The sequence below is a fragment of the Lagopus leucura genome, unplaced genomic scaffold (assembly GCF_019238085.1).
Source record: "Lagopus leucura isolate 7727_CA_CO unplaced genomic scaffold, USGS_WTPT01 Super-Scaffold_100016, whole genome shotgun sequence".
Lineage (NCBI taxonomy): Eukaryota > Metazoa > Chordata > Aves > Galliformes > Phasianidae > Lagopus > Lagopus leucura.
In genome coordinates, this window is record NW_024962270.1 from 2,141,707 (window position 1) to 2,168,071 (window position 26,365).

Here is a 26,365-nt window from a genome sequence, read left to right on the forward strand (position 1 = left end):
AACTTGCAGTCAGTGCAGAGCGCCCCATCCTAACCTTTCCACTGCAATCAAGGCTGATTCCGTAAGCAGCAGAAACTCACATGCAAAGTGCAGATATCAGCTGTCAGAGTAGAAGCCTTGCCCCAGTCGGTTCTAACACAAGTGGTATTACAGCTGGGTACGGATCAGAACACAGTCCCACAGGGGACCTGTTACAACTCCAGTAAGACACTTCATTCTGAAACAACAGACAAAGCACGTGTGTATTGTATATATATTTTATAAAAGAGCAATGCCTTCTGAAGAGTGGAGAATAGCCAGAACGCTAAGAAGATGCTGTAACAAGAGTCAATATTTGTGCGTTTGCTTTATGAAGCTTACATTCTAACGTTTACAAAGGCCAGCACTTATATAGGACTCTCCACTAACAAACAAATCTGGAATACATCAATTGTACAGGTAAGTCAGCCCAAAATAAGCGACAGCTATGCTCTTCTGTTTTAAGAAAGCATGCAATAGTTCCCCCCCTCTGCCACCCCTTGCCCGGGTTTCTAGATCACAGAACCAGTAAAGCACAGTATAACCAAAGTGGGGCACAGGTAACAGGTTGAATTTCATCACAGACCGTTTATCGACAGTTTTGCAAATGTAAAAGCAGCCCTCTTCAGCAACAGGAAGGCAGAGAAGATACAAGCATGAATAAAAAAATAATTAAGCAATTTAAGACATCCAAAATTGAAGAAATAGCACTGGGCATATACAAATAAAATTAACATTCCGTACTGCAGAGCTCATTTAAAAATGGCACCAAAGGACAATATATTACAATATGCACATTTATTGGAGGCGGGGAACTAACGCTCCACAGGTGAAAATGATCATACAAATAACAATGCCAGCGTTGGCCCATCACGGTACTTCTCACAGCTGAATGAAAACACTCTTAAAAATAATCTGGTAGGTACACATCTTCTGCAAATCAACAGCTTCTTCAGAGCAGAAAGGACTACGGATCTCTTCCTGTCCCTTTTAGCCAGACAGTATTGCCAGAGATTGTGCCCACTTTTGAAGCACGTTATCTCAATTTAAAGTCAGTGCTATTTTCTTTCAAAAAAGATCAGAAGTTGTACTTAGAGATAACAAAAGCATTTATGTTACAAACATTCAGAAATGGAAGCTTACGGTTCTGGCAGACAACGTTGCGTATTAAATACAAACCAGCCAGCAAGTACTGAACATAAAAAACTTATTCAATCATAAAAAAATACTATAATTCATCACCACAGACTTTTTACATAGTTATAAATAATAAATAGCATAACACAGTAGATTACAAACAGATTTATTTTGCCCCGTTAAAGTCTTTAAAAAGTAAATTCTCTGTTGTCTCACTTCAGACTGACCAAAGTACTGTATCACGACGAGTCACGGCTCCAACGTAACTCCTAAGCCAAACCAACCTGCAGAGCTTCCACTCAACCTCAGCTTTGAAGTCTTCTGTTAGAAATCCATCGTTCCTTGGCCACTTGCCCTGCTCGTCACAAAGGCGTTCAGCGCTGAACGCAGCAGCTCCCAAAGTTCCTGCACAGCTGCCAGCTCGTTGGGATCGCCCACAGCACCCGGCGACGGAGCACTCCTTGGAAAGGAACACTAAGGAAAGCAGCACTGATGACAGATCCTGGTAAGCACGCTATCAACAAGCTGTACATAAAGGACGTTTCCCACCCACCCCTCCGGTTTACATTCCATAATTTTGTAACAATGTCCCCTAAGGCACAAAAATACCTATGACCTCAATGCCACAGGAGACATTGATGGTGCCGTACGTGTTCTCCTACACAGTAGTTTTAATAACTTAGTTATCTGCGTGGTATGTCTTAGATCGAGGCATGGGTTAATTCTCCTTGGCCAAATGCTGCTAAATATTGACCTTATTTCATATAATCCATAGGATGAAGAGCGTGGGGAGAGAACTATGCAGCTATCTGAATCACGTTCATTTATACTGTTATTTCTTCACTGCCAGCAAAAGTGACAGTTGTTCCCTATGTTGGTGGTTTCTGTAATGCAATGGTGAGATCTCCAGACCCACCATGCTCTCCTGTAATCAAAATTACTAGCAGCGTTTACATCTTTCTTCTCCCTTCTGCAAAGAAATTGAGGCTAATGCCTGAATTTAAAAAAAAAAAAAAGGCAGGAAAATAGTTTTACTCACTGGTTGAAGAGCCAGAAAATAAATTAGTATTTTCAAATCCTTCAGAACCAAATTATTTCCCTAGACACAGCGACCACGATAACGATAGAAGTATTTTTCTCAATATTGCAACACTAATAGGTAGATACCTATCTCAGAATCAAAAAGTGTATGCAAGTTCTCAAAAGCAAGAAGTTAGTATAATCTGAGCAGACATCTTGTTTAAAAAATAAAATCAGCAAAACCAGACATTAATATGGTCTACAATGTCCATTAAATGGATAAATCAAAATCACTGGAAAGTTTCCAAGGATTACAGTTACACTAATCTTCCATTTAACAATCCTCATATTAATGGTTCAAGGATCAGAGTTCATTTCTCTGTACAGCAAGGGAACAGCACGGCCAAACACTGACTCAGAACCGATTAAGTCACTTAGGTGAGAGATCATCCATCAAAATGAATGAAGAGCATGAGTTTGAGCATGTAACTGGCGACTCCGTGGTTATGCTGCCTTTAGTCAGTGAATCAGAGGAAGAGCCAACGCTGCTGCTACTCCCATCAAGAATATCTGAAGACAGGCTGGGGAAAGAGAAAGTGGTTATTTAGTAACACAGGCACCACGGCTTCACGTGCACAGCTAATGTATTTTCTCCTTCAGAGGAAGGCATGTAGGAGGCATATACTACCACTCAGCCTTTACTTGAAGACTGGCAGCCCTGAAGACTCCTTGCTTTCTGTAGCATGTTATGGATACATTCATGCTCCTCAAGGGAACAAGGAGCAGAACTGTGTTTTTTTGAAACATGCATAATAAATCACAACCCTGATTTTAATCAGTTGTAGGGAGAACTACAGGACAAGAACATAAAAGGTTATAGAAAAGGAATACTAAGAATCTTAACAGCAATGCAGCTGATGTGTCATTAATTAGCTAGCATATATTTTAATGTTATGCTGATCAAAGAGACATTTTGAAATGCATTTCTCCTTAAGTAAGGAATCACTTTGAATTTTGAAGTCTTGATACACGATTACAGACAGCGTGCAGAAAGATGCTTTTGGAATTCAGCTGGAATGAAAACGTACAAAATATCTGTGGTATTCCAGTTCTATAGGTAAACTATACAGTAACACAGAGTTGATTTAATACTCACTGTCTGACTTTTGACACAGAAAAGAATCAGCTTTTTATGACCATAATACACAAAGCAGACAGACAATTAAAGCTAAATGTCTTGAAGATTGCAACATGAACTGTGACTGCAATTATTCACACACACATTTTCTAAGTACTCAGTTAAGTGATGTGGATACTGTGACCGTAGCCTACAACGTACTGGAATGACAAGGCAGCTTCCAGATGAAGTAACTTTACTTAGGAGCTGAGATTTCTAACGAATACATTCAGAATGACAGTTTGGATATGCAAAATCCAGGCTACTGTCTGCCCACAAGGAATTGATTAGACAGACAGGAATGTTACCACACTGCAAATCACAGCAAGAGCTCCCAGTAATGCAGATATGCAAACCACGTACAAAATATCCTTTTTTTCTGAAAAGCAGAGATCTTGTAATAAATGTGCATTCCCAAGTTTGGTATTCCATGGCACACAATATTTTACCATGAACTGAGATCCGTCAGATGTGTAACATCTGGAGAAAGCATGTTGGTTGTTCCTTGAAAAAGTCTCTTTGGCTGACTTTCAGTTTCCATTTCACCTAAAGAAAACAGCGCAAATAATCAAACTCACTTGAGTCTCTGGAATGTCCATTTAATATTTGCCTAATGTAAGAGAGGCCTGTCCCACAATACAGCAAGCTTGCATTTCTAATATGATAAGCCCTCAAGTACTTGGATAAGAAATTAATTTTATTCTAGCCACTGTTTAATCATCCGGCCTATTCCTTAAGTTAACTAATGCTTCAGCTGTATCTGAGAGGCTACAGTAATCTGAAAGACATCAAAACAGGCACTTGGTACTTTAGAATACAATCAAAGCAACCTAAAGCAAACTGATTACTGTGACTTAATTTTAACCAAGCAGTTGAGATAAGGCAACTGGCATATGTCAAAATCCAGTGATTAAAACTTAGTGCTGATGGAAATAGAAATTCCAGCTTGGTACACAGTTTCACCCTTCCGAGTAAAACAAACTTGGGCATGAAGGTACACTTCTAACTAAAAGCTGAACAGAAAAAAAATCAGCATGAGTTTGCATTTCCAGTTACTCATCACAGATCAGACTATCTTTGTACCTGTACTCATCTACTGCCACTGGAATATTAAACACGACAGGCAGAACTGATATAATCTGTTCAGTATAATCTGCCCTGAGAATGGTCTAGCTCATTAACAGCTCCTGCACAATGGACATTTGGAAATACCACGAACTTCCCAACAACAAGCTTCAAAGAAAACCCTCTCAGCTGCAGTATGTTTTGATTTTTTAGCTTGACTATCAAAACATAAGAAATGGGAGTAACTTGTTTCTCCTTTTCCCCATCTGCAGTTATGGTGCAGTATGACAGTAAAACAGTGGACATGTTATCAAGAGAATCACACTACCACTCATTTTATAAGCATGACAACACCCCAAGTTTCTTATTTCCTCTAGCACACGAGCATACAGACCCCTCCTTCAGGGAGGAATGACAGCTTCTATGAAGCAGAATGGGCAAATTAACAGATGTAAAATAGTTGATGAACACAAAAAACCCAAACCACCAGTTTACATACTGCTTAAAAGTTCACAAAGTCAGTGCTGCATTGCTATGCCTGGTCTGCCAGCGTTCCCTACAGCAGTGAATTGCTCTCAAATACATGATGCATTTAGGAAAAGACACTAAATTCATTCCAATTGATTAGATAGTTCAATATTAGGTAACACCCCAAAAATTCCTTGGTATAGGAAAGCTTGCATCTCCTCTTTGTAAAAGGTGCTCCATCAGAACACATGGATAAGGTGAGCAAAGCCTGCCCTTGTGTTTATTTTTTTTATTACACTTAGGTACAGTCTGTTGTAAAACATTTCAAGTAAAACACTGGAGCATGAATATCTGTTACCTGTTTATCAATGAACCTGATACACTCTTATTCAACTTTTAATGGTTCTAAAATCCATACAACTTAATAGCCAATGGAAGTTTTCTTGTTGATGTCATGCTATCTTGGCGTTCTCTGTCCATCTAATATGAATTGCACGACACTATCTGACAGGACAAGCAATCAGCCTTGAAAAACAAAACAGCAACTTGTTTTGAAGGCTAAATTGTAACTGTAAGCCTTATAAAATTGAATGCTTTTGGTGCAGTTAGTGTCTAACATATATGTATATATACACATCCAGAAAGGATAAATATAGCTGCAGACACACATTTCCACATTCTAATCTTACAGCTCCACTACAGATAATTGTTCTAGGATGTAATTTGAAAATCTTTAATACAGAATACTTCCAAGAAAGAATGCAGTTTTCCTCCTTCAGAAGAATATCAGTTGGTTCCACTTCTCTCCCATTCTCAAACACTCACCTTCTGAACTTTCACAGTGAAAACAAACATTCAGCACTAAGTTTAGAAGATATTGAATGATAAGCAACATTCCTAGGATGATCTGAGGGGTGTGCACTGCACAGTGGTACTCTGAGGAATGCCGGGGCTTGCAAACATTCATACATATGTAGTTTGAAGAATAACTGGCCTCTTTCATGCAGCAGCTGCTTTAATGATTTTCATTCTTGTGCTTTAGACTAGTTGCCTTACCTTCAATTTGGAAATAACAATTAGCAAATTCCAGATCACCTTGGAAACAAGTGCATTATATTTACAGGACAACTAAGAAGAGAAAAATGCATCTTGCTGCAAAATGACATCCACACTGCAGCACTTCAAACACAAAGGCACATACCTTTCCTTTTAATGGGGCCGAGAACACTGGGCCTGATGCAGTTGATTGGACTTTGACTCCTCCTGCTACAGAGAGAATACTGACAGTCAGGCTGTAAAGGGCTGCAAGTTTGAACACCACCATACCTTGCATGAAATCAACACAAACATATTGTATCAAACACTCTTTAAAGCTGAACTGGAATGCTCAGGAAATCTGAATATGTAAACAAAGAAGTGCTGCCTATTAGACTGGATTATCTACCATATACACTTTCCAGAGTCTTCTTTGCCCTCAGTGCATCACATATTCACTTCAATCCATTTCTAGATTCAGTATAATATGTATACAAAATGGGTATGCTACCTCATTAGTAAAGTTAATATGAAGTACCCAGGAATCTCCCTGCAAGGTACCAAGTCTGGTTTAAAGTTAACACTGATTCTTTTAAGATCATCCACGTGAAGCTATCATTGGTAAAGGCCAAACCCGAAGAGCACTTTTATGTGGCAACACTTCAGCTATTTTAAAAATGAAGTCTCTCTTAATGCTTTGGCATCAGCTTTAACTAATCCTTGTGCTTACCTTGGGATTTAAGCCAATGTATACCTGCTGCTTCAGAAGTTACTTACTTGGAGAATCGCCTTGTTGGACTGGGAATAGGACTGGGAGGTAATCCATTGCTGCTCACAAACATTTGCAATGATGGTGAAAAACATTGCTGCAGGAGAAGTCATTTTAAGATGATTCAGAATTGCCATTTAAATAGCTAAGTGTCTTCCCCCCATCATATCTCTAGTCAGAGAAAACTTAGTGACAGATCAGTAATCAAACACGAACTTGGAGGAATTAAAACTTAACTTACAAAGATATGATGGCTAACAAAATACTGCTCAGATCAATGTAAAAATCAAAAAAAAAACCCACACACATGAAGTCCAAAATTGAAATAGACACCATTTCTAAATAAACCTGTTGTTTCTGTTCTTCCCCTCACATTCAGAGGTAGCAGTACGGCACTCAGGACTTCTTAGACATTTGTTAAACAAGCAGTTTTTACTGAAAATACCTCTGATCCAAAAATTTAACACTATATGCTTGAGTACAACAGTGCATTTAGCTCTGTGATCCTGCAAGCTAATTTGATTTTAGCCCACAAATGCCCATAATCAAGCACAAAAACGTTTGTCAAGTTTACTACTGCTATGCAGCTCCAATTCCAAAGGCACAGTGCCAGCGTCCTGTAGTGGTGTCACATTAGGAACTGACTTTCAATGAAACAGTAGCAATACAAAAGCAGAACCACAAGAGGGTGGAAACAAGGTCAAGCAGCCCACATTTAAACACAGTTGCCAGTTTTTCTTTGCTACATTTCAGTTTCCCCGTTCCACCTGAAAAGAAAAAGTAGTTCATCCAACATCTGCCTTTCTCCTTCTCCAGCATTTGCCATCAGTTTTCAGTGCAAATTTGACATGCTCAATGCTCAACACTTCTTGACAGTTGAGTTTATGCCTTCCTTTCCATAACTGATGGGCATACACTGATTCTCCTCACCACACAGATGTGCAGCCCCTAGTCTCTGTCTGCTCTCTTCCTCTCCACATACAATGTATTCAGATTTTGGTTCTTCTTCCCCAGCACGCCCCAATTACACAGTTGGGGATCACAATCATTACCACAGTGATCTTGTTCAGCTCCCTTAGAATCACAACTCTAACTCACCCAAACATTACAGAAAAGAAAACGTGACGGAAGTCACACACTGCTTCAACTGCAGGCTGTAGGATAAACACCCGATTCTCAGAAATGGATTTGCATTGGGTTCTGCCATTGCTTTGTGAGCTTCACAATTTGTGAAGTTTCACAGTTTAGCTAGATTCTAAAATGTGTTTTCTGTTTGGTGTCTCACTTATCTTACCTTTCCTATTCCTCTTGTAGGCGAGGGTGCAGGCGAAACTGGAATGAAGTCAATTCTCTTTGGGGAGGAAGATTTCTCAGACTTGTCCAAGTCATTGTCACTCTGAAAATACAAAGGTTTCAAACTTAACACTGGCAAAAAGCATTACTTTAGAACCCAAGCCACAACCTCCTGATGGAAAGTAGTCAGGCCAAGTGAGCAAAAGAACTAAAACGGATGAACTTAAGTTTATCTCAAATTATTTCCACAGTTACTCCTTTCTTTCCCTTAAATTCACCAGTTGAGCATAAAAGTAGAATTAAATACAAAACATCTACAAAGAGATTACCAGGCTCAAGCTCTCCTCCCATGATTGGCTTATCTGCATTGCTGTTTGCACTTCCCTAGGATACAAAAGATCCCATCAGTAGATACAAAGAGAACAGCCGGACTGTTTTATCATCTTGTTTCAATAATGCTCACCTTTCATGCGCTGTTTCTCTGTTCATTAAATCCACTCCTTCCTCCTGCAGGAGATAAACATTCTAAGTTTTCCCATAACATTTGATTCAACATAAGTACTCGGCATTACGCTCACGATTCAAGAATTTGCCCTTAGAATTGAAATACGGACAGCAGGAGCACAGCAGAAAGAGGACTGCCACAAACCTACTTCAACATTTCTCCTTAATGAAACAGCACCAAAAATGCAAGGTAACTTAAATGTGACAGTAATACTCCTCACAATAATGCCTCTGCATCAAAATCAAATCCTTTTTAGCTCTGTTTTTTTCTAGCTCTTGAAAAAACTCAGTAGGAAAGACTCCTGACAGATAAGTACTTCAATATCACATAAACGTTTCTCATTCTGTTATTAGATACACAGTTTGAAAACTGCACTTACCCTTCTGATCTGATGAAGTCGACTACTAGGAATACGAATAGGAGATGATGACAGCAACTGAAAAAAGTGACAGCCACGACAATTAAAGCACACATCAACAGCCTGCATACGCCTTATTCAGCATCAGCTAATTCCCGCTGAATTAAAAATGAGCTGTACAACTGCATGCAGATGACTCAATAATGTTGCAAAAAGAAAACACTGACCTTCCAGAGAAAGGACTAGTTTTACTGCTTACAAATTTATTCTGTCTTTCAGTGAGTGGCAGAGCTGCACGCAGGTGCTGCTTCGTACCTCAAGTGCACAAATAGCTCTGTGTGCCATTTAGACAGGACAGGCATTAGAAACAAAGCCGAGAATGTTACCTAATTCCCCCCTGGCCAGCTTAATAAGACAGATCCTGTACTAACTTACACAACCAGCTGACTTCTACTATGTTTTATCTCTGTCTTGAACAGTATTTCACAAAACTTCACTTCTGCAATTGCAAAGTTTATTGTGCATTTACTCCTTCTGGATGCTGCTGCCACATCCAAGCAGGCCACCACCAGTTCTCAATCTGGATGTCCTGCTTATTGTGACTGATCCAAGTTCCAAAATCTTGAAAGCTTTTTTTTTTTTTTCTTTAAGGAAAATGTGCAATGGAAGACTTTGAACTAAAACTCCATCTCATTTTTATCCTGATCAGAATCACAGAACAGTAACAATAAATATATATGAATACGTATCTATTAAAACTACACTCTTTAAGGACCACAGGTTTTGAGAAAAACAAACCTTAATCTTCAATATCCTCAGATAAGAAAGAAAAACGTTAGGGAAGAGAGCACAGAGGTCCAGAGCTGACAACAAGGAACAGGAGAGAAAAGAAATGCCACATTTTTGAGAAGTTCAGTACTGTGCAAAAACAGGCCCATATAACAGAGGGCAAAACGTTGCCCAGCATATAAAATATGCTTCTTCATACAAATCCCTACTGTCTGATCAGGCTTTGCAAAAGAACAAGTGGCCCTGACAAAAAAAAAAAGACAAAACCAAAAGCAAACAGGTGAATGAAGCTCTGTGAATTCCTTGTGAGTAATCAGACAGCCATTAAACACTTCCAGTTACAATAGCAGTTAACTCTTCCAACCCACGTTGGAATTAATTTTAAGATTGTACTTAATCAGAAACTACTCCGAGCTTCAGAAATCGTTTCCTTCTCAGTCTGGAAGCTTGCCGTGACGCTTAGTGCAAGTACAAATTGAGTTCAGCTTCGGTTCTCCATCCCACCCCCTCCTCGTTAGGGGTAAACAGAGCGTGCCTGGGATTCCTTACCATACTGTGCCGGCTGGTAACTGTCGTGCTGTTCCTGCGAGTTCGCAGCACGTAAGGCTGAAAAACCTGGGAGCTATCACTGGAGGGAAAAGGAAAACAGAGAACAGGTTTGCTGAGGCGTGTTTTACTTCAGCCGGGCAGCACTCCGCCGCAGCGCACTGAGAGCAGCCCTCGGAGCGCATCGGGAGCGGCGCTTCGCTGAGGTCACACAGCGCGTCTCCCCGAGAGCCGCGGGCGGAGCAGCGCCGCAGCCGCCGGACGGACCGCGCGCCCCGCAGCCCGGCCGCTCTCACCTGAGCCCGTGGATGAGGGGGGCGCTGTTGGATCTCCTCAGCCCGCCGCCGTCGCTCGGGGCCGCGGCGCTCCCCGGCGGCAGCTCCAGGTCCAGCTCCATTTTCTCCTGAGCCATCGCGGCGGCTGCGGCTCCGGCTCCTCCCGCTCCGCCGCGACGCCCATTCACCGCCGCCGTCCGCCGCGGCTCCTCGTGCCGCGGCCGCCCCTACAGGCCCCGCGGGCGGCGCCGCGGGCAGGGCCCGGGGGCGCGCCGGGCCCGGCGAGGGGGGCGGCCCCAGCAGCGCCCCATGCCGGGGGCGGCCCGAAGGCCGGCCCGTTCCCGCAGCCGCTCCCGCCGCCGCCCGCGCTCCGCGACGCCGGTCCCGCCGCTGCGGACGGAGCGAGCGCCTCAGGCCGGACGCCCCCCGCAGTCTCAGCGCCCGCTGTCGTCGCCCAGCGCGCACGCGTGGGAGACGGGGCGGAGACCTGAGACCGCCTTGCAGTGCGCACGCGTCCTGCCATCGCGTGCCGCTGCGCGCATGCCCGCGGGAGGCGCGTCGAACCCAAAGCTCAGCGCCGGCCGCAGACGGACTCCCGAGAGCCTCCGGAAGGAGAGCGCGCGCTGATTGGCCGGCGGGGCGAGGAGTCTGTTTGAAATAGCGCAGTGCGCGCCGTGTGGGGAGACGCGGGTTCGAGTCCAGTGGCGGGTGGCTCGGATCGTTCTGTGAGGCCCTGCTCGGGTTCAGATTCTCTCTTTCTGGGATGTAAATCCTGCAGTTCTTTCCGGTATTTTTTCTTGTCTGCCCGAAGTTCTTCTGTTTTGCTGCTAACAAATGAAGCTTTTTCAATGTTTTATGTGAATACGAGCCTCTGTACTACATTCAAAAATCCAGTGTAAAGTTCATTATGACCCCTGTGATTCCAGTTCTTGGCAGTATTTCAGTCTGGGACTCAATTTTCTCCATCCGTTCCAAGCAATCAAAGTATTCACATTTGTGCTTGCTGATTGATTTATTGTTCAAATGCTTTTCTATAATAGCAATTTCAACAGACGCATTTGTCTCTTACATGTGGGGTTTAAGGGCCTTTTTACCGGCACTTGATTTCAGGTTTCCATTTGTGCCTGGGAAATACCTACTACTTTTCAAAGCTGCTGTGTACAGAAAAAATAAGGATGAAAGACTTGGAATTCTTCACCATTTCAAATGTAAGAGGAAATGTGGCTGCATAAATTCTGTTCCTTTCAATAGGCCAAATGTGTATGACTAGATAACTGAACTGCTTCTGGAGTTTGCTGCCAGTTTTGGCAGCTGCTCCACATCTACAGGTATTTCCAAGGGGCTGTTTCTCTGACATCTACATTTCTTGCATTATTCTGACACTACAGAAGCACTTGTGCCTATTATGGATCTGAGATGACTTACCAGGGCCCCATGTTACACCGCTCTAAGTATTTTCAAGCCTTTTCAATATGCCCTTACACCAAAAAACCCAGACACCAAACCCCCTGCAGTGTCTTAGAGCAGAAAGAAAACGCTTTACGACCTTGAGCCACTCTTCATGATATTTCATAGCTACTAATGACGCTTTTCTGTGAAATGGCAAGGAATCCCCACTGCACCCCAAGAGCAACGAGGTGCAAGAATTAATGAAGCCAATTACTGCTGTTCTGCCCAGCACATCGCTGGCTCTTCCTTCCATCCCCGACTGTTCTCTGCAGGCTGCTTTGCCACAGCATTTGAAAAGCATAAAATCTTCATGAAGGAAGACAGCAGAGCTAACAGTCACAAGGAGCACCTGGAGCACTCAGTGCTAAGCACAGCTGTCTGTAACTCCGCCAGCTGTGCAGGCAGATGAAAGCCCACAGCACGGACTCCGCTGCCATCAATACGTTACCCGGTTTAGCAGGGAGGCTGGACTCGATGACACCTTGACGTCCCTTCCAACCCCGGTGACTCTGTAATATGCCGCCAAACAAACGCGGCCGTTGATAAAGCAGTATAAGGTAATTAAGGTAAGTGAGGACACAGAATCGGAGCCCCGAGCTCCCGAGGGAGGTGATGTTGCGCATGCGCACTGCCGCCACGGCGCCTCTGCTCACGGCGCCGAGCGGGCATCCAGCGGCGCACGCGCGCTGGGTGTGCTGGGGGAGGAGGGGGGGGCGCCCGGTCTGAGGTGCTCCTCCCTCCGTAGTGGCGACGCTGGTATCGCGGAGCGTGGCGAGAGCGGCTGTGTGAAGGGTCCGGCCCTCGGGCTGCCGCCGGCATGGGAAACTACTTGGGCCGCCCCCCTCGCCGGGTCCCGTTTGCCCGCGGGGCCTGTAGGGGCGGCCGCGGCACGAGGAGCCGCGGCGGGCGGTGGCACTGAATGGGCGTCGCGGTGGAGCGGGAGGAGCCGGAGCCGCCGCGATGGCTCAGGAGAAAATGGAGCTGGACCTGGAGCTGCCGCCGGGGAGCGCCGCGGCCCCGAGCGACGGCGGCGGGCTGAGGAGATCCAACAGCGCCCCCCTCATCCACGGGCTCAGGTGAGCGCGGCCGGGCTGCGGGCTCAGCCCAGCGCTGCGGTGACGCCGCTGCGCGGGACTCGGCGGTACGGCAGCCGCAGCTCAGCGCCAAGCGGTGTCCGTTGTCCCGTGCGTTGCTTTGGCTGATGCCTAAGGGTGGGATCTTTCCCACCCAGACCGCTCTGCGGTTCTGTGTTCTGGTGTTCAGTTTTGTCTCCAAGTGCCGTTCTTTGGCGATGAAGAGACCTCGTAAACCTCATACCAAAACGACTGAGTGTACGCTGCGACTCAGAAAGCGTCAGTGCTTGCCTGGCCGACCGTGGGCCGAGGTTAAGCAAGCAGAACGTGATTGGTTTGTGTAACTGTAAGGAAGCAGCTGTCCCTGCACTGAGCAGGACCGGAGCGCTGTGAGTGACGGCTGCTCCTCAGGGACACTTCTTAAATTAAAAAAAAACAACACCGACAAACCCTAAAATCTCCTCACCACACTGTAAACAAACCGTTTAATTCAAGATCTGGGCAGACAGAAAGGTAAGCCAGAGCTCCCGCCTTGGAACTGCATCCGCTCGGTGAGGTGTTTATGCAAATGGCACTGAAACCCGACGGAGCTAATTGCAGGTGGTTGCAGTGGTTTGCCTGCTAGGAATTTTCCAGCAGAAAACTCTTCTTGCGAGATTGCAGCTCTTGGCAAGAAACGTCACTTTTTCCCAGAATGGCTTTGTTGAGCAAACTGGAACAAAGCTCAGCTCCTGGGCTGCTGCTGTGCTCTGTGGCTGCCTACCAGCCCCATTTCCCTGGTACCAGATTTGGTAAGATTTTCTCCAGGTGGCATTTCCTAGAGCACAGAGTTTACCTTTCACTCAACTTTTGATTCTTGTTTTTGTGCCAAATCAATCTTTCCACCCTGCTACTTCTTCTTTCCGGTAAGCACTGATTGTTGGACTCAATCCATGTGGCTCAAAGTTTCTGCAAAGACTGAATTCCTTTAGTATCATTAAGTACTAATTAATTGCTGTTGGCAATACTAGGGATGGCCAGAGAAATTTAGTTTAGGAATCAATAGAAAGAGGATTGTGTTGGAAAAGGAGCTGTGCTTATGTCAAATACTTAATCCTGCATCATTTAAATTGATGTGTTGCTTCCTGATTAAAGGCATCGCTGCAGCCAAAAGTCTCAGGGGTTTTTAAACTGTTCTTGCAGTGTGCTTAATTTAACCTCTGCTGAAAAAGAAGCGTTCCTCGTGATGAGTTACTGAGGTTCTGCACTGTTATGTTCTGCTGCCACTGAAGCTGGTTTCTGGTTATATGCTATTACAGATTTGTTCTGTCGAATGATGCCTGTAAGCCTTTCCAAACATAAAGAATTCCCACAGAAAGGGTCTGTTGTAATTTTCTAGTTATTTTTAGGCTCAATGAGATAAATCAGTTAATAGAAGTAACTGGGGCTTGGTTGTGCTTCACCTTGAAATGATAAGTGTTATAGCATTTGAAACTGAGCTCATTGCAAGAGGTGCTTGTTGATGGGAAGGCAGTGGCTTTCGCATTTGACAGATGTTTCTTTTCACAGTGATAACTCACAGGTGTTCCAGGGCAGTGTTCTGCGAACCCGCAGGAACAGCACCACGGTTATGAATCGCCACAGCCTGGTAAGGACACGATCAGAGCACCCACATCAGGCCCAAAGCAGAGTGTGCAAACTGAAGTCAAGAAGGAAAGGAGCTTGTGATCTCTGAAACTAACCATGTTCTCAGAAACAGGGCTCTGCTCTGACATTAGTGTGCTGTAGCTGTAGTGAAATGCTCTCTGTAGGCTGGTTGGCCTTGGAGAGTATTTATGTTTCACTGTGATAGTAACTTCATAGAATCATAGACTGCCTGGGTTGAAAAGGACCTCAAAGATCATCTAGTTTCAAGCCCCCTGCTGTGTGCAGGGTCGCCATCCACCATACCAGGCTGCCCAGAGCCACATCCAGCCTGGCCTTGAATGCCTCCAGGGATGGGGCATCCACAACTTGGTTATGGAAATGCAAGCAGATGTTTTCAGAGTAGGATAGCGAAGAAAGCTGGTTGTATAGATGTGCTCATAATTTCTGATGCTTAAAAAACAAGTGCAGTCATGTTCCAGTTTTAAGTTCTTTTTCTATTAAAGTCAGAACATACTGCTGAAATCCACAGCGGATGTAACGAGATAGGACTGGCTGATGGAACACAGAGCTTGAGACCCTCCAAATGAAGAATTCTACCTCTTGGAAACATTTTGATTTTTATCATGCTCTTCTTTCTACAGTTCCCAAAAGTCTGAATTTGTAAACTATTAAGCTGTAGGAGGGTGTGATTGTGACTGACTGAGAACACCTGCACAGGTTGCCTGTATTGGTTTGCTTGTCCTTATCAGAAGGGCTGGGGTATGTTGGCAGTTGCTTCCTCCAACAACAAGGAGTTTTACCAGCTCCACGCAGCTTTTTCCCTAGAACAGCCTTAGGAAAAACAGATGTATGTAAGATAATGCTTAGCTGCAGTCAATATTAAAGTTTTGGAAAAGCTGATGTTCAGGTAGGAGAGGGGTAGCAACAATTTCCCATTAAGTGTGGGGAAAAACCACAGTAACCCAGTGATGCTACCATAATGGCCTCTGGTGCATTCCCATGTGTGGATTTCCCTGTTTGGTTTCTTTGGCAGTGTTGTAGTCTCCTGTAGAGCTGATTGCAGTTACCCTGTTACTTCTTAGCTGCCTTTTGGCAATGCTTTAGAAATAATCTGCTAGCTCCATGCTAGAGGCTGAAGAATGGACTCTCATATTCCCTTGGCTGATGTCCCTCTGCTAACATTCTGTTTTAAAACCAGGACAGACAGCTACGCAAGCAAAGGCTTGTGTCTGTAACAGGTTCAGGGTACTTAATGTGAAGCTGTAGAAAGATTATTGAGAAATAAGTCCTGATAGACTATTATAGTAACAAATTATTAAACAAGTGTCTCTTTTTTTCATGTACTTTCTAGGGCTGCAGCTTAGAGGAAACTTATTTATTCTTATGGTCAGAGTAAAGGGGAAACAAACTGAAGGTAAAGCTCAGTTTGTTAGGTTCTTTTCTTGAAGTTCCTCAATTGTTGGGGGGAAAAAAAAGAGAATTCTAACTTGGGGAGGTTGTCTGTAACTTGCTGAGGAGCAGGAGCTGGTGCACTGCTGGGCTGGTTCTTACAGCTGTCCCAGAAGTGAAAAGCAGGTTTACTCTTCTAGTAAGGATGGAAACTTTTTAGGAAAGACAGACGTGGTGCTTAAGGACAAAAATTGATTTAGAGCTAACAAAGGAATTTTCAGTAATACTTTGCAGTTTATGTCTCTTTTCTCTTTTCTTCAGTCTCTTGTCTCATCTTCTTAAACCTGCTGTACATTTTCTTGTACAAAGAGCTCTTCCTCCATGCTTACCTTGCATTTGGAGCTCTAAGAGACTGCTTCCTTCCAAGACCTTCCCTTCAGACTCCACAAGGCATGCATCAGAGACTTGAATTCAACACTGACCCCACGAGGAAATGTCCCTGTGGCCTCATATTAGTCATTTTTTTTGGGCTTGTATTTATTCTTCACTCTTTGCTGACCAGATGCTGACAAAATACAGCTGAAACTTGTGCTAAAAATCAGGTGCTTTATCAGCAGCTAGATTGGTGCCTCGTCTCTTTGAATGATGGGCTGGTTTCTGATTCTGTTGAGCATGGGAAATGGGAAGGGGAATGAAATTGGAAATGAACTTAGAGATTATCCTTTCCTCCTGTTGCCCTAAGCCAGGATCAGCTGCAGCTAAACAGTTTCTGGAACATAATTAACCTTCAGCATTAAGGGCCCTAAGCAACTTCTCCTGGTATTCATGCTAGAGCAAAATAAGTGTAGTTTTTGTTTGGCCTTAGAATATTCTAAGATGCTAGATTGACATCTGTCCTGATACATTTAATTTCATAGTATCTGGGTGATAAAATGTACTTCAAAACACTTTTTATGTGTTTAGAAAAATTAATCTAGGTTTTATTGCAGCTTAAGCTGTAATAAAGATGGTTACAACGTTCAGTAAATGACTGAAGCTGTCAGTTTATTTCAACAGATAAATGCTAAGTTCAGTTAATATTTCATGTTGTGTTAAGCTGAATGGGAAAGAAGTAATTTTTCTAAAGTGTTAACTCTAATGAGAGCAGTGGGAGCTGTCAGAGTGCTTAGGTAGCAGCAGTGCACGTCCTGGCCCCATCTCCGGGCTGTTAGGCTGCTTGTCCCAGTTGCTCAGCTGAATTCTAGGAGCTTTTCTTGCTGTATGAACTTTTCCAAGTCTCAGACTCTTTCATAATGACATCAGCAGGGGCTGCTATGCCATTTCTGGTAAATACATGTATTGCCTAGGGATCAGCTGTGCTCAGGATCTGTGCAATTCCTTTCAGAACACATCAGTGGCATCTAGTGAATAAATGCTGTGGTTTTCTTTCCTACTGTTTTTTTCTTTTAAGGCAAAGCACTCCAGGCTGTGGTTAAATGTTTAGCCACTGTTTCAGCTACAGCTTTCCCTGGGTTGGTTTTTCCCTTTTTTGCTGGTTTGCTGTGAGGCCCCACGGATGCTTGTGTTGGCAGAAGAAAGAGGGCAGTGCAGGGACAGGAATGGAAGGGGCAGCTGACTGCTTATTTTGGTCGTGCTGTCTGCCAGAGTGGCACCAGTGAAACTTTACCTGTGAGCACACAGCAGTATGATGTGGAAATGCCTGTGATCCTGTTTTTGGGAGTGCTTGGTGGGGTTTCTATATACTGAGAGTGCTACAAATGCTGTTCTAACAAACAGAACCCTTGGTGCCTATGGTTTGAGTTTAGAATAGTGTTACAGAGTTGCATTTCTGTACCTTCCCCCTCTCTCTCTCCTGTGGTTTTTAAGTGTTTCAGCCATGTATTGCTTTGTTCTGCAGTTTGTGCCATCATCTCCTGTCCGTATTCCTAGCAGCCGTCTTCATCAAATCAAACAGGTAAGAATAGGTTCTAATCTCTAAATATGAAATTATTTGTAGGTGGCTGGGTTGTTTTTGTGCTTCATTTGGCATGTGTTTAATGTGCAGTGTCTTTCAAATGACTTCAGATTTTGCTACGAATCAGTTCAGAGTCTGCAGTGCTCTATTGCTTCAAGGTATGTTCAAAAGTAAAGATTATATCTCGTGTGCAGTGTCCCAAATTCTGTGAAAAGACAAATACGTGTTACAGTGAGAAGAAGACTTGAACTGAAAAGGGTGAAGAGTCTTAGAATTGACACTTTAGGAAGGAAACCTGTAATGTAAACCATTCCAATAAAGTTTCACTGAGTTTTTTTGGCAGTCAGGCCAGCATAAACACTTCAGGCTGATGACAACTTGTGTTGGCACAGCATTCACTGCAGCCGGAAAAACAACTGGGTAAGGAAGCAATCTGGCAAAAAAAAAAAAAGTTCAGACTCTCCTGGCTGGGCTGCTTTTAATCTGCATAAGATTCTCATCCAGATCACTGGTTGTGCAGTTAGAGCGTGAGGGGAAGGGTGTTGGAGCATGGAGGAGGAGGGAGGGTGGCAGATAGCTGGGCAGGTTTAACTAACGCTGCTGCCCACTGCACGGCTCGGGCTGAAGATGCACGTTTTAAAACTAGCAAACTTGAACTCTTGTGGCTCCTCCATTTTAAATATTGTCCTTGGCAGGACGAGGGGAAATGGTTTTAAGTTGAAGGAGGTTTAGGTTGGATGTCAGGGGGAGGTTCTTTACTGCCCGGAGAGGCTGTGGGTGCCCCATCCCTGGAGGTGTTCAAGGCCAGGTTGGATGGGGCCCTGGGCAGCCTGGGCTGGTGTTAAATGTGGAGGTTGGTGGCCCTGCATGTGGCAGGGGGTTGGAGCCTCGTGATCCTTGACGTCCCTTCCAACCCAACCCATTCTGTGATTCTGAGATTGACTTCTTGGCAGTCAAGTGCTTACAAAATTAGCTTGAAAGTGCTTAATTTTGCTCTGAACTTTCAAGTTTTCAATGGATGTGCTGCTTGTCTGACTTTGTAAAAACAAAAGTTTCAAGCAGCACTTTCAGGGTTTGTTGTTTGAAGTGATGTGAGGTGCTTCTGCATCCCACTCAGGTATTTAATGTGAGTGCATTAATAACACTGAAGAAGACAACTGCTTTTGTTTACTATGTAAAAAGTATACTGGCTTCAAGAGATGCTGAAACACTCAAATCAGTTTTAAAGCTGTTTTTATCAGTATAGAAAAGCTTAGGAGAAATACACGAATATGATGAGCACAAGGAGATGAATGTCTGTGGTTCCTCTGCTCTATTATTACATGAAAGAAAGGTTGATTGCTCAAATTGTTTTGAGTTCAGATATTTCTGTATTCAGTGTTATTCCACAAATTTGAGTGCTGACATTTCCTAACTTGTCCTTGGTGGTTGAATTCACAGTTGAAGTGCTCTGCGCTCTGTGCTTCCCGGTGCACGGGAACAACGTGCTCCACTTCTCATCTCTTTCAAATCCCAGCAAAGCACACAACCAACTGTGTTAGTAGGGCTCTCCATAGGATGGTTGTGAATGTATTTAGTTCAGCTTTTACTCTTGAACTGGTCTGAACTGGGGAATTTACTCCTGCACTCCATTGACTGTGTAGTGTCTGTTTAGTTTTAAGGAAGGATGCACACGTACCTAAGAGGGGATTGAGTCATGTTAATGTTTAATACCTCATCTCTGATCTGTTTCAGTAATACTGTATGAATGTTTTAGAAGAAAACAACAAATCCCAAATGTACTGTATGTGCTGTACAGCAGTGAGATGCAGTCTGGTTGGACACATAGAATAAAGACTATTCCTTATTCTATCAATCCAGTTGTGTCCTTAAACATGTTTCTACTTTAAGAAGTAGATTCTGCAAGAGCACATAAAGATACTCCAGCATGTGTAGGATTTCTGGTTGGTATTGTTCTGCATTTGAAGTGCTTTTTTGATAGAGTGAAAATGAATTAAAAAAAACAGTGTGAAAAACAGCCAGCTCCCAACTTCTTGATGGTCCCTGTTGACGTGTTTCTTTCCTTTTATCTCCCTCTGCTCTTTGTCTTGTGAGAGCCTGAGGTAATAGTTACTTAACTAAGTTGAATAAAATCTCTATACTGAAGTAAAATAAAATCATTTTCCCTGATTTTCTGTAGCAAAGTGTTTTTCTTTTTTTTTTTTTTTTTTGCTTAATTTTTCATCTATTTTTCAGGAAGAAGGAATGAACTTGATGAACAGAGAAACAGTACATGAAAGGTAAGCATTAAGGGAAGCTAGCTTACTTAATCCAGTCTTCTATGGGCCTAGGGCAATACGTTTCTTTTCTTCTTTATAGAGAAGTGCAAGTAGCAATGCAGATGAGCCAGTCATGGGAGGAGAGCTTGAGCCTGGTAATGCATTTGTGCTTTAATTTGTATTCCTGCTATCAGTATCAGGACACTAGAGAAACTTGCATCAACTCTTTTTGTGTAGTTTAAGCACAGCTAAGGTGGTTAATGTAGCACTGCTTTTGACCAGCAGTTTTTCACACTAGTAAGGCATGCAGTTATCAGCTGCTCAAGGATACCTGTGGGTTCCTTGGGCTGGAATGTCAAAGGAAAACTGCATGGATGTCTGCATGTCCAAATTTTCCTCCATGTTCTAATACTTAACATGTAATGCTTAAGGCTTGTTTTATAGATAGTTGCCTAAGAAAAAAGTTCACGAGGATGAAGCCCGGTAACTTTTGAACCATGCTCAGTTCTGCACAAAACAGCCCTTCTCATGTGAAGACACTTGCTCACAAGATTCACTGTATGCACTGTTTACAGAGTAACAATGATTTTGAAAAATCATCATCTCCAAAGCAAGTAGACTTTGTCCCAGTCTCTCCAGCTCCTTCACCTACCAGAGGAATAGGGAAGGTGAGCAAAACGTGGTAATAAAAGCTTTGTCCTGAGCAGTGCTAACTAAATTTGATCCCATTAGTAGCAAGAGAGCAAGCCACCTGCTCCTTTTACATCAGCTGCAAACCAAAAACTAGAGCAAACCAGAAAACCCAACCCTCCTAAGACTCAAACTGAAACTCCCAGCTAGCAGCTGTATGCCTTGTAGATGAGAGTTTCTGTGGAGCGTTCCACCTCTAGTCTGTGGTAAATAAATTGAATTTGCTTTCAATTTAAAACAAGAGGAGGAGGCACGCGTTCTTATTTTATTAACTAGTGTGTTTAACCAGCCTGAGATGGAATAAATGCTTGTCAGCTTGCATGCATTCTGCATGAAAGTGGAGTCTGTCCAACTTCAGTTCCTTTCTCAGTAACCAAATCGCTCAGTATAGCCAGCTAGATGGGTTGCTTTAAATGTGGAATGGGTTGCTGATTTACCTGCATAAGGATTGGTTTCTACTCTCTGTGATACTAAGTGTAAATAACACAAACTTCTGCTCTCAGCAATGCTTCTCACCATCTTTGCAAAGTCTGGTGAGCAGCAGTGGATTACCTCCGAGTCCCAGCCCAAGTCCCACAAGGCGATTTTCAAGGTAAGTTCCAGATCATATCAGCAATAGGAAACTGGCACAGCTTATTCACACAAAGCTTTTGAAATACCAAAATGTTCTGTCAATAGTTGAAGTATATTTCTTATAATGTGATCTGAACATCAGATTTTACAGTGTCTTAAAATGGCTGTTGAAATCCTCATAACAGCAGGGAAGCGGGCTACGTTTCAGCATCTGTCTTTGCAATATCATGTCTGTCTTGCTCTTTTTGTAACTGATTGAATTTTAAGGGGGAAAAAAACCAGTGGATTTAGGATTTGTTATGGGTTCTGTTTTGTTCTGAGTGCTGTAGGCAGAAAACCATTAGGTTTCATTGGGCCATAACACTTAAGCAAAGTGCCTGCCTGAGCTTTCAGACTGCTCCACTTGTGAGACAGTGAGACCTAACTTTTTCTGTGGAGGACTGCGTTCCCTGGTCTTTCTTCTAAATACATGCAAATAAAATGTCAGAAAACTATTTTGGAGAGGCTGTTTTAATGCCTATTTTCTTACTGTATTCCACTTTATCTGAAAATCTTTCAGTTCTTTACATGTTTTCAAGCTTCCCTTGGTAATGGTGCTATCAGTATAGCATCTGTCTTCTCTTAGCAGGAGAAGCCAGAGTCCAATTAACTGCATTCGACCGAGTGTTCTTGGGCCAATAAAAAGAAAAGGTACAGTATTTGTTTTTGGCTGGGACAGCAGGCAGAATGGTTACTTTTACCATCATTCATATGTAGCTCTTTGTAATTCTGCTCCACTGGCTGATGCAGAGTGACTGGAAGTAAAGGGTGTTACAGATTACTAAACAAATAGAACTGTTTGTGGTGATGAAGCAATAAATGAGTGCGTACCGTTCAGTAAAGCTGCTTCTGACCCAATGTGTCTGCATTGCTGCAGTTGTTTAGTGATAAGTTTAATGATAATTAATCCTGAACTTCATTTGCATTAATTACAAGAGGGAAAACAGCTTTACTTTTTCTCAGCTTCTTTGCTTGGCTGGTAGAAGTCGGTGCATTGATTGAGCTGAATGAAATGAAAACATTTTCTTCTGAAGTACAAATAGCTGATAATTATGTCTCAGTCCATAATTTAAACTCTCTTGCTGCTTAGGCTAAAAGGTATCTAAGAAATAGCCTTTAAAATTTCAGCTTCAAACTTCTGTTTTTAATACTGCAGCTTATGGAGTGTTACTTTCTAAGTTTGAACTTCTGTTTTTTGCTCTGCAGATGTTGGTTTAAGCGAGTAGTAATTTGTATCACCCTTTCTCTTACTAAAGGTGTAACTGAAATGGGAGATCATCCAAAAAGGTTATTCCAAGGCTCCACCAACATGCTTTCCTCTGAAGCTTTGCAGCAGCCAGACCTTGGCGGATGGTAATTGCCACTTTGTCGTGCAGGCTGCACCGCAGGCACTACAAGTCTCCTTTTCATCTAGCAATGCTCACACCTGGAGTTATATTCCTTTTGAATTAGTGCAAGCATCCTGTGTTTCTGAAGCCTTGAAGGTGTCGTAGCAAACAGACATTGCCATTCACTTCAACTTTAGAATTTCTAGAACAGATAGACAGTCTTTGTTAACATGCTTCAGGTACATAGGAGTTGAAAATCTTTGGGGAAAGATTCCTTATGGCTTGCAACTTCTGAAATCCAGTTGCAAATTGTAATTAAATACAGATGTTAATATTTGGGGGGGGGGGGGAGGGGGTTATTTTGTTTGTTTTGTTTTCTCCCTTTGTTCTTAGTCATATTGGACCACCCCAACCATCCCTGCTAGGAGGAGATAAAAGCACTAATTGAAAAATAGCCACATGAAATAGCAAGGGGATTTAGTATTTTGGTTGGGAGGGCGTAGTAATACCTAGGGTATGCCAGGACAGATACCAAGGTGAGATTGTTTATGGGGTCATCTAAGCTTTGAGCCCATTGCAATGGTGATAGTGAAATAGGTGTATTTGAAAGCAACAGCTTTTTTGCATGTCCTGTTCATAGTAGGCACAGCAGTATGGGTTTTATTTGCTTATTTTGGGAGATGGTAACTCTTAAAAAACATTTTGTTGTTGTCACTGGTGATGGAACAGTGCTTCGCATGCTGTGGGATATGCACAAAAGAGCATCTGGATACGTGGGGACCTTGTAAGAGATGGGAGTAAAGCTTGCAGCACTGGTAAATAAGTGAACTACTTTGGAGTGAAGAGAAAGGGGCAGATGTCTGTTTGAAAGAGATGGCAAGAGGTATTGTGACAGGTGCATTTCAAACGTGAAGTTTGCCATTCCTGCAGGGGTGTGTTGTTCTTGAAATGGGCTTATTGTGAGTAGGTGCCGATGTTTGGAACTTTTAAGGGAAACTGGAGGGCTTCATTTCTCATCTCTTGATGCCGCTGTGTTTTCAGTTTGTCGCCGCACGCCCTTGATGACAACAGGAGCAGTGCAGGCTCTTCCTGTGACTCACCAGCTGAAGCTGGCACCAGCACCGGCTCTCCAGTGTCGCTTTCTGACTCCAGATCTCCATTTTTACCAGTAGATCTTACAGCTAAGTTACCTATCGATTGAGAAGCAAATGTCTGCTGATGGATACCAAGAAACAGACTGGATATCAATAAGGCTTCCTGTTGCGTGTAACTGAGTCTTTTATGTGATTCTGTTCCTCATAGGAACTTCCAGAAATGTCATTATTCCCAGAAAACTGCCAGAATGGTTCCTTGAGGAGGAATTCACGTTTCTAGTGATTTGTATGACATTTACTGAAATACAGTAAGCATTTGAATTGCAAACATATTTGATGCTGACATCAGTATCCAAGCTGTGGATTTCCTATGGATTTATTCCTGTTGGTGTAAGTTACAAATACTGTATGCATGCGGAAGCCTTGGCTCTCCAGCAGACAAGAGGCAGCGTCCTTGCTAATATGAAGTGGTGCTTTGTGTAGTGACATAATTCACGTTTGTCCTCAGTCTTAAACCAATGAAGCAGCTTACTGATTTGTTTTTATTCCCTCAGTGTGCGTTAGGTTGTTTTGCTGTTGCTCTGCTACGAAAGAGAGTGTGTTGGGGAGGGGGGGATAATTGATCCCTGTATTCTGTTGGGATGGACTTTACTGAATTCTGTTGTTCTAATTAGATTCCAAAAGAACAAGCTGGTGTATTGTCACCTTAGGTGTGTGTCTTGGATTTTACTCATGATCAGGACTGCTGTTGTGACTAAACCCAAAGTTAATGTGGAACCTGCTGGGTTTTTGTGGTTTTTTTTCTTCATTTACATGATGTATTAGAGTGTTAGAAGCTCCATTAATCTTTTCATTGGGAAAAATAGTTATCATGTTTAGCACAAAACATTACGTTGTGAGGTTTTAGTATTTAGTACTCCAAAAGTGCATTATTTTAACAAACAGCATTTGTCCTTGAGTGTGACTTTGGATGGATGAAAACAAAGAGGGACAATGAATGCTTTTATGCAGGTTGAGGTGATCAGATCACCTCAGAATTTGATCTCTTGATGTTACTGCCTTGAATAACAGCACCAGGGCTTTTCTGCTGCCGTAAGCTTCGGGTGCTGGTTGGAAGTGCAGAGGTTGGTGATCCGCTGTGTTTCAGGGTTCTTGTACTTCATTGGAAAAGTCATTGGGTTGAGGCATCCCGATTTCAACTCTGAAATTCCCCAGACAAGAGGAAAAATTTGTAAACCAGCATAGAGAACTGTGCCAAGCATTCCTGTGGCAACTTCATGTTGGTGGTTGATTCCTGCTATGGAATTGAACTTCCCCAGCTGGGTCCCCCTTTGTGGTTGTAAGCCTTCTCTCCGGAGAGGTCAATAGCATAGCAAAATGCTTCGTTTTTTGGATGCTAAATCTTTCTAATGAGAAGATTGGAAAGATCCTCAAGTAGGAGAGAAGCCCATTTTGAATTCTGCTGCAAAATATTCTCATGGATGGAGCTTTGGACAGCAGCCATCAGAAGTAGAAACGGATGACTTACTGCCTAGTGACTTTAGGACCAACAACTCGTTACCTTATTGTAGGAAAAACATGGAACCTATTTAATAGCTTTACACTTTTTAAGCAAGGTATATCAGTAAGGTTCGCTTCTGATTTAATTCCTTTCAAATTACTGCAGTAGCCAACTTCCTGCCTGCAGATTCTTTTTCTGTTATTATTCAGGCTGTCCTTTGCCCCATGGCCGATGGATGAACTTGTATGTAACGTCTCCTTGCCATCTAATATGGCATAGTTCTGTTTTGCAATTTCAGATGACGTGCCAAAGAGTTGCTGTGTGCTCACTCTTCTGTGGTGAGGGCAAGACTGACTTTTTCAGCTTACTTTCTTCTTAAGAATGGGCCCCCAGGTGTCTGTTCCAATGTTACAAGAAAGATGCATTGGTGGGGGGTTCCGTGACTGTGTGTAAGTCAACTTGTCTTTTTTTCTGTTGGATATTTATGCTTTTCAAATAAGTGCCAATAAATGGAAAAAAATACATGGTTTTCTGTTTCTGTGCTGTGTTAGAAAGGTAACTGCATTACTATTTTAATCTGCGATTAAGTGTTTTTCTTTCTAACTCATAGTATCTATTGTCTCACATTTCCACCCTTGTTTGTTTAGCATTGAAGTTGGCTCTAAAATCTGCAGCACAACTCTTGGAAAACTGAAGAATAAAACCATTTCCAAAAAGTAATCTTTGTGGTTTACCTTCCCAGTTGCCCAGGGAACGTTGATAACCTTGCCCATGCTCAATGCTCAGGGGATTGTATTTTTGGAATGAGCTCTTCCTGCCTTTAGCAGAGGAATAGATACATCGTGGTGGGAGAGTGACACGAATGCCAGGAAAAATGAGCCAGTGCCTCAGCCAGATTAATTTGCTTGGGTCTTCTGTGTGTTGTCAGCAAGTCGG

At 43.0% G+C, this 26,365-nt stretch overlaps 2 protein-coding genes and 1 non-coding gene across 6 annotated transcripts; 1 reads left to right on the forward strand and 2 right to left on the reverse strand.

The window, feature by feature from the left end:
- Nucleotides 1-243: 243 nt before the first annotated feature.
- Nucleotides 244-10,607, reverse strand: PABIR2 (PABIR family member 2). Its single transcript, XM_042876546.1, has 10 exons — nt 10,477-10,607; nt 10,184-10,262; nt 8,867-8,923; nt 8,446-8,489; nt 8,312-8,366; nt 7,984-8,085; nt 6,698-6,786; nt 6,087-6,151; nt 3,802-3,898; nt 244-2,756 (listed from the first exon to the last, which is right to left on the reverse strand). The coding sequence occupies exons 1-10, from the start codon at nt 10,590-10,592 to the stop codon at nt 2,606-2,608; spliced, it is 855 nt and encodes a 284-aa protein (XP_042732480.1). The 5' UTR covers nt 10,593-10,607; the 3' UTR covers nt 244-2,605.
- Nucleotides 2,842-2,986, reverse strand: LOC122183108. The gene has a single exon (XR_006180098.1). It is a non-coding gene; the product is annotated as a small nucleolar RNA U109 (small nucleolar RNA).
- A 2,194-nt stretch (nt 10,608-12,801) lies between the features above and the next one.
- LOC122182975 (P2R1A-PPP2R2A-interacting phosphatase regulator 1) lies at nt 12,802-25,951 on the forward strand. Of its 4 annotated transcripts, none has more exons than XR_006180054.1 (10): nt 12,802-12,980; nt 14,526-14,604; nt 17,890-17,946; nt 20,182-20,225; nt 20,305-20,359; nt 20,780-20,872; nt 21,398-21,486; nt 22,093-22,157; nt 22,763-23,073; nt 23,876-23,959. XR_006180054.1 is itself a non-coding variant. In XM_042876674.1 (10 exons), the coding sequence occupies exons 1-10, from the start codon at nt 12,865-12,867 to the stop codon at nt 24,033-24,035; spliced, it is 852 nt and encodes a 283-aa protein (XP_042732608.1). In that variant the 5' UTR covers nt 12,808-12,864; the 3' UTR covers nt 24,036-25,951. The 4 variants fall into 4 exon arrangements, 3 of the variants coding, with proteins under 3 accessions (XP_042732609.1, XP_042732608.1, XP_042732607.1); XM_042876674.1 differs by having other exon boundaries at nt 12,808-12,980; nt 22,096-22,157; nt 22,763-22,859; nt 23,876-25,951; XM_042876673.1 differs by having other exon boundaries at nt 12,810-12,980; nt 22,763-22,859; nt 23,876-25,951.
- The last annotated feature ends 414 nt before the right edge of the window (nt 25,952-26,365 follow it).

What these genes read in the sequence shown, in the direction of transcription:
- LOC122182975 (XM_042876673.1), top strand. Translation starts at nt 12,865, where the DNA reads ATGGCTCAGGAGAAAATGGAGCTGGACCTGGAGCTGCCGCCGGGGAGC. An exon ending in CCCCTCATCCACGGGCTCAG is followed by an intron (nt 12,981 to 14,525) that starts GTGAGCGCGGCC and finishes TTCTTTTCACAG; the next exon opens with TGATAACTCACAGGTGTTCC. An exon ending in TTATGAATCGCCACAGCCTG is followed by an intron (nt 14,605 to 17,889) that starts GTAAGGACACGA and finishes TTTGTTCTGCAG; the next exon opens with TTTGTGCCATCATCTCCTGT.
- PABIR2 (XM_042876546.1), bottom strand. Translation starts at nt 10,592, where the DNA reads ATGGCTCAGGAGAAAATGGAGCTGGACCTGGAGCTGCCGCCGGGGAGC. An exon ending in CCCCTCATCCACGGGCTCAG is followed by an intron (nt 10,263 to 10,476) that starts GTGAGAGCGGCC and finishes TTTTCCCTCCAG; the next exon opens with TGATAGCTCCCAGGTTTTTC. An exon ending in CGGCCCCATTAAAAGGAAAG is followed by an intron (nt 3,899 to 6,086) that starts GTATGTGCCTTT and finishes TGTTTTCTTTAG; the next exon opens with GTGAAATGGAAACTGAAAGT.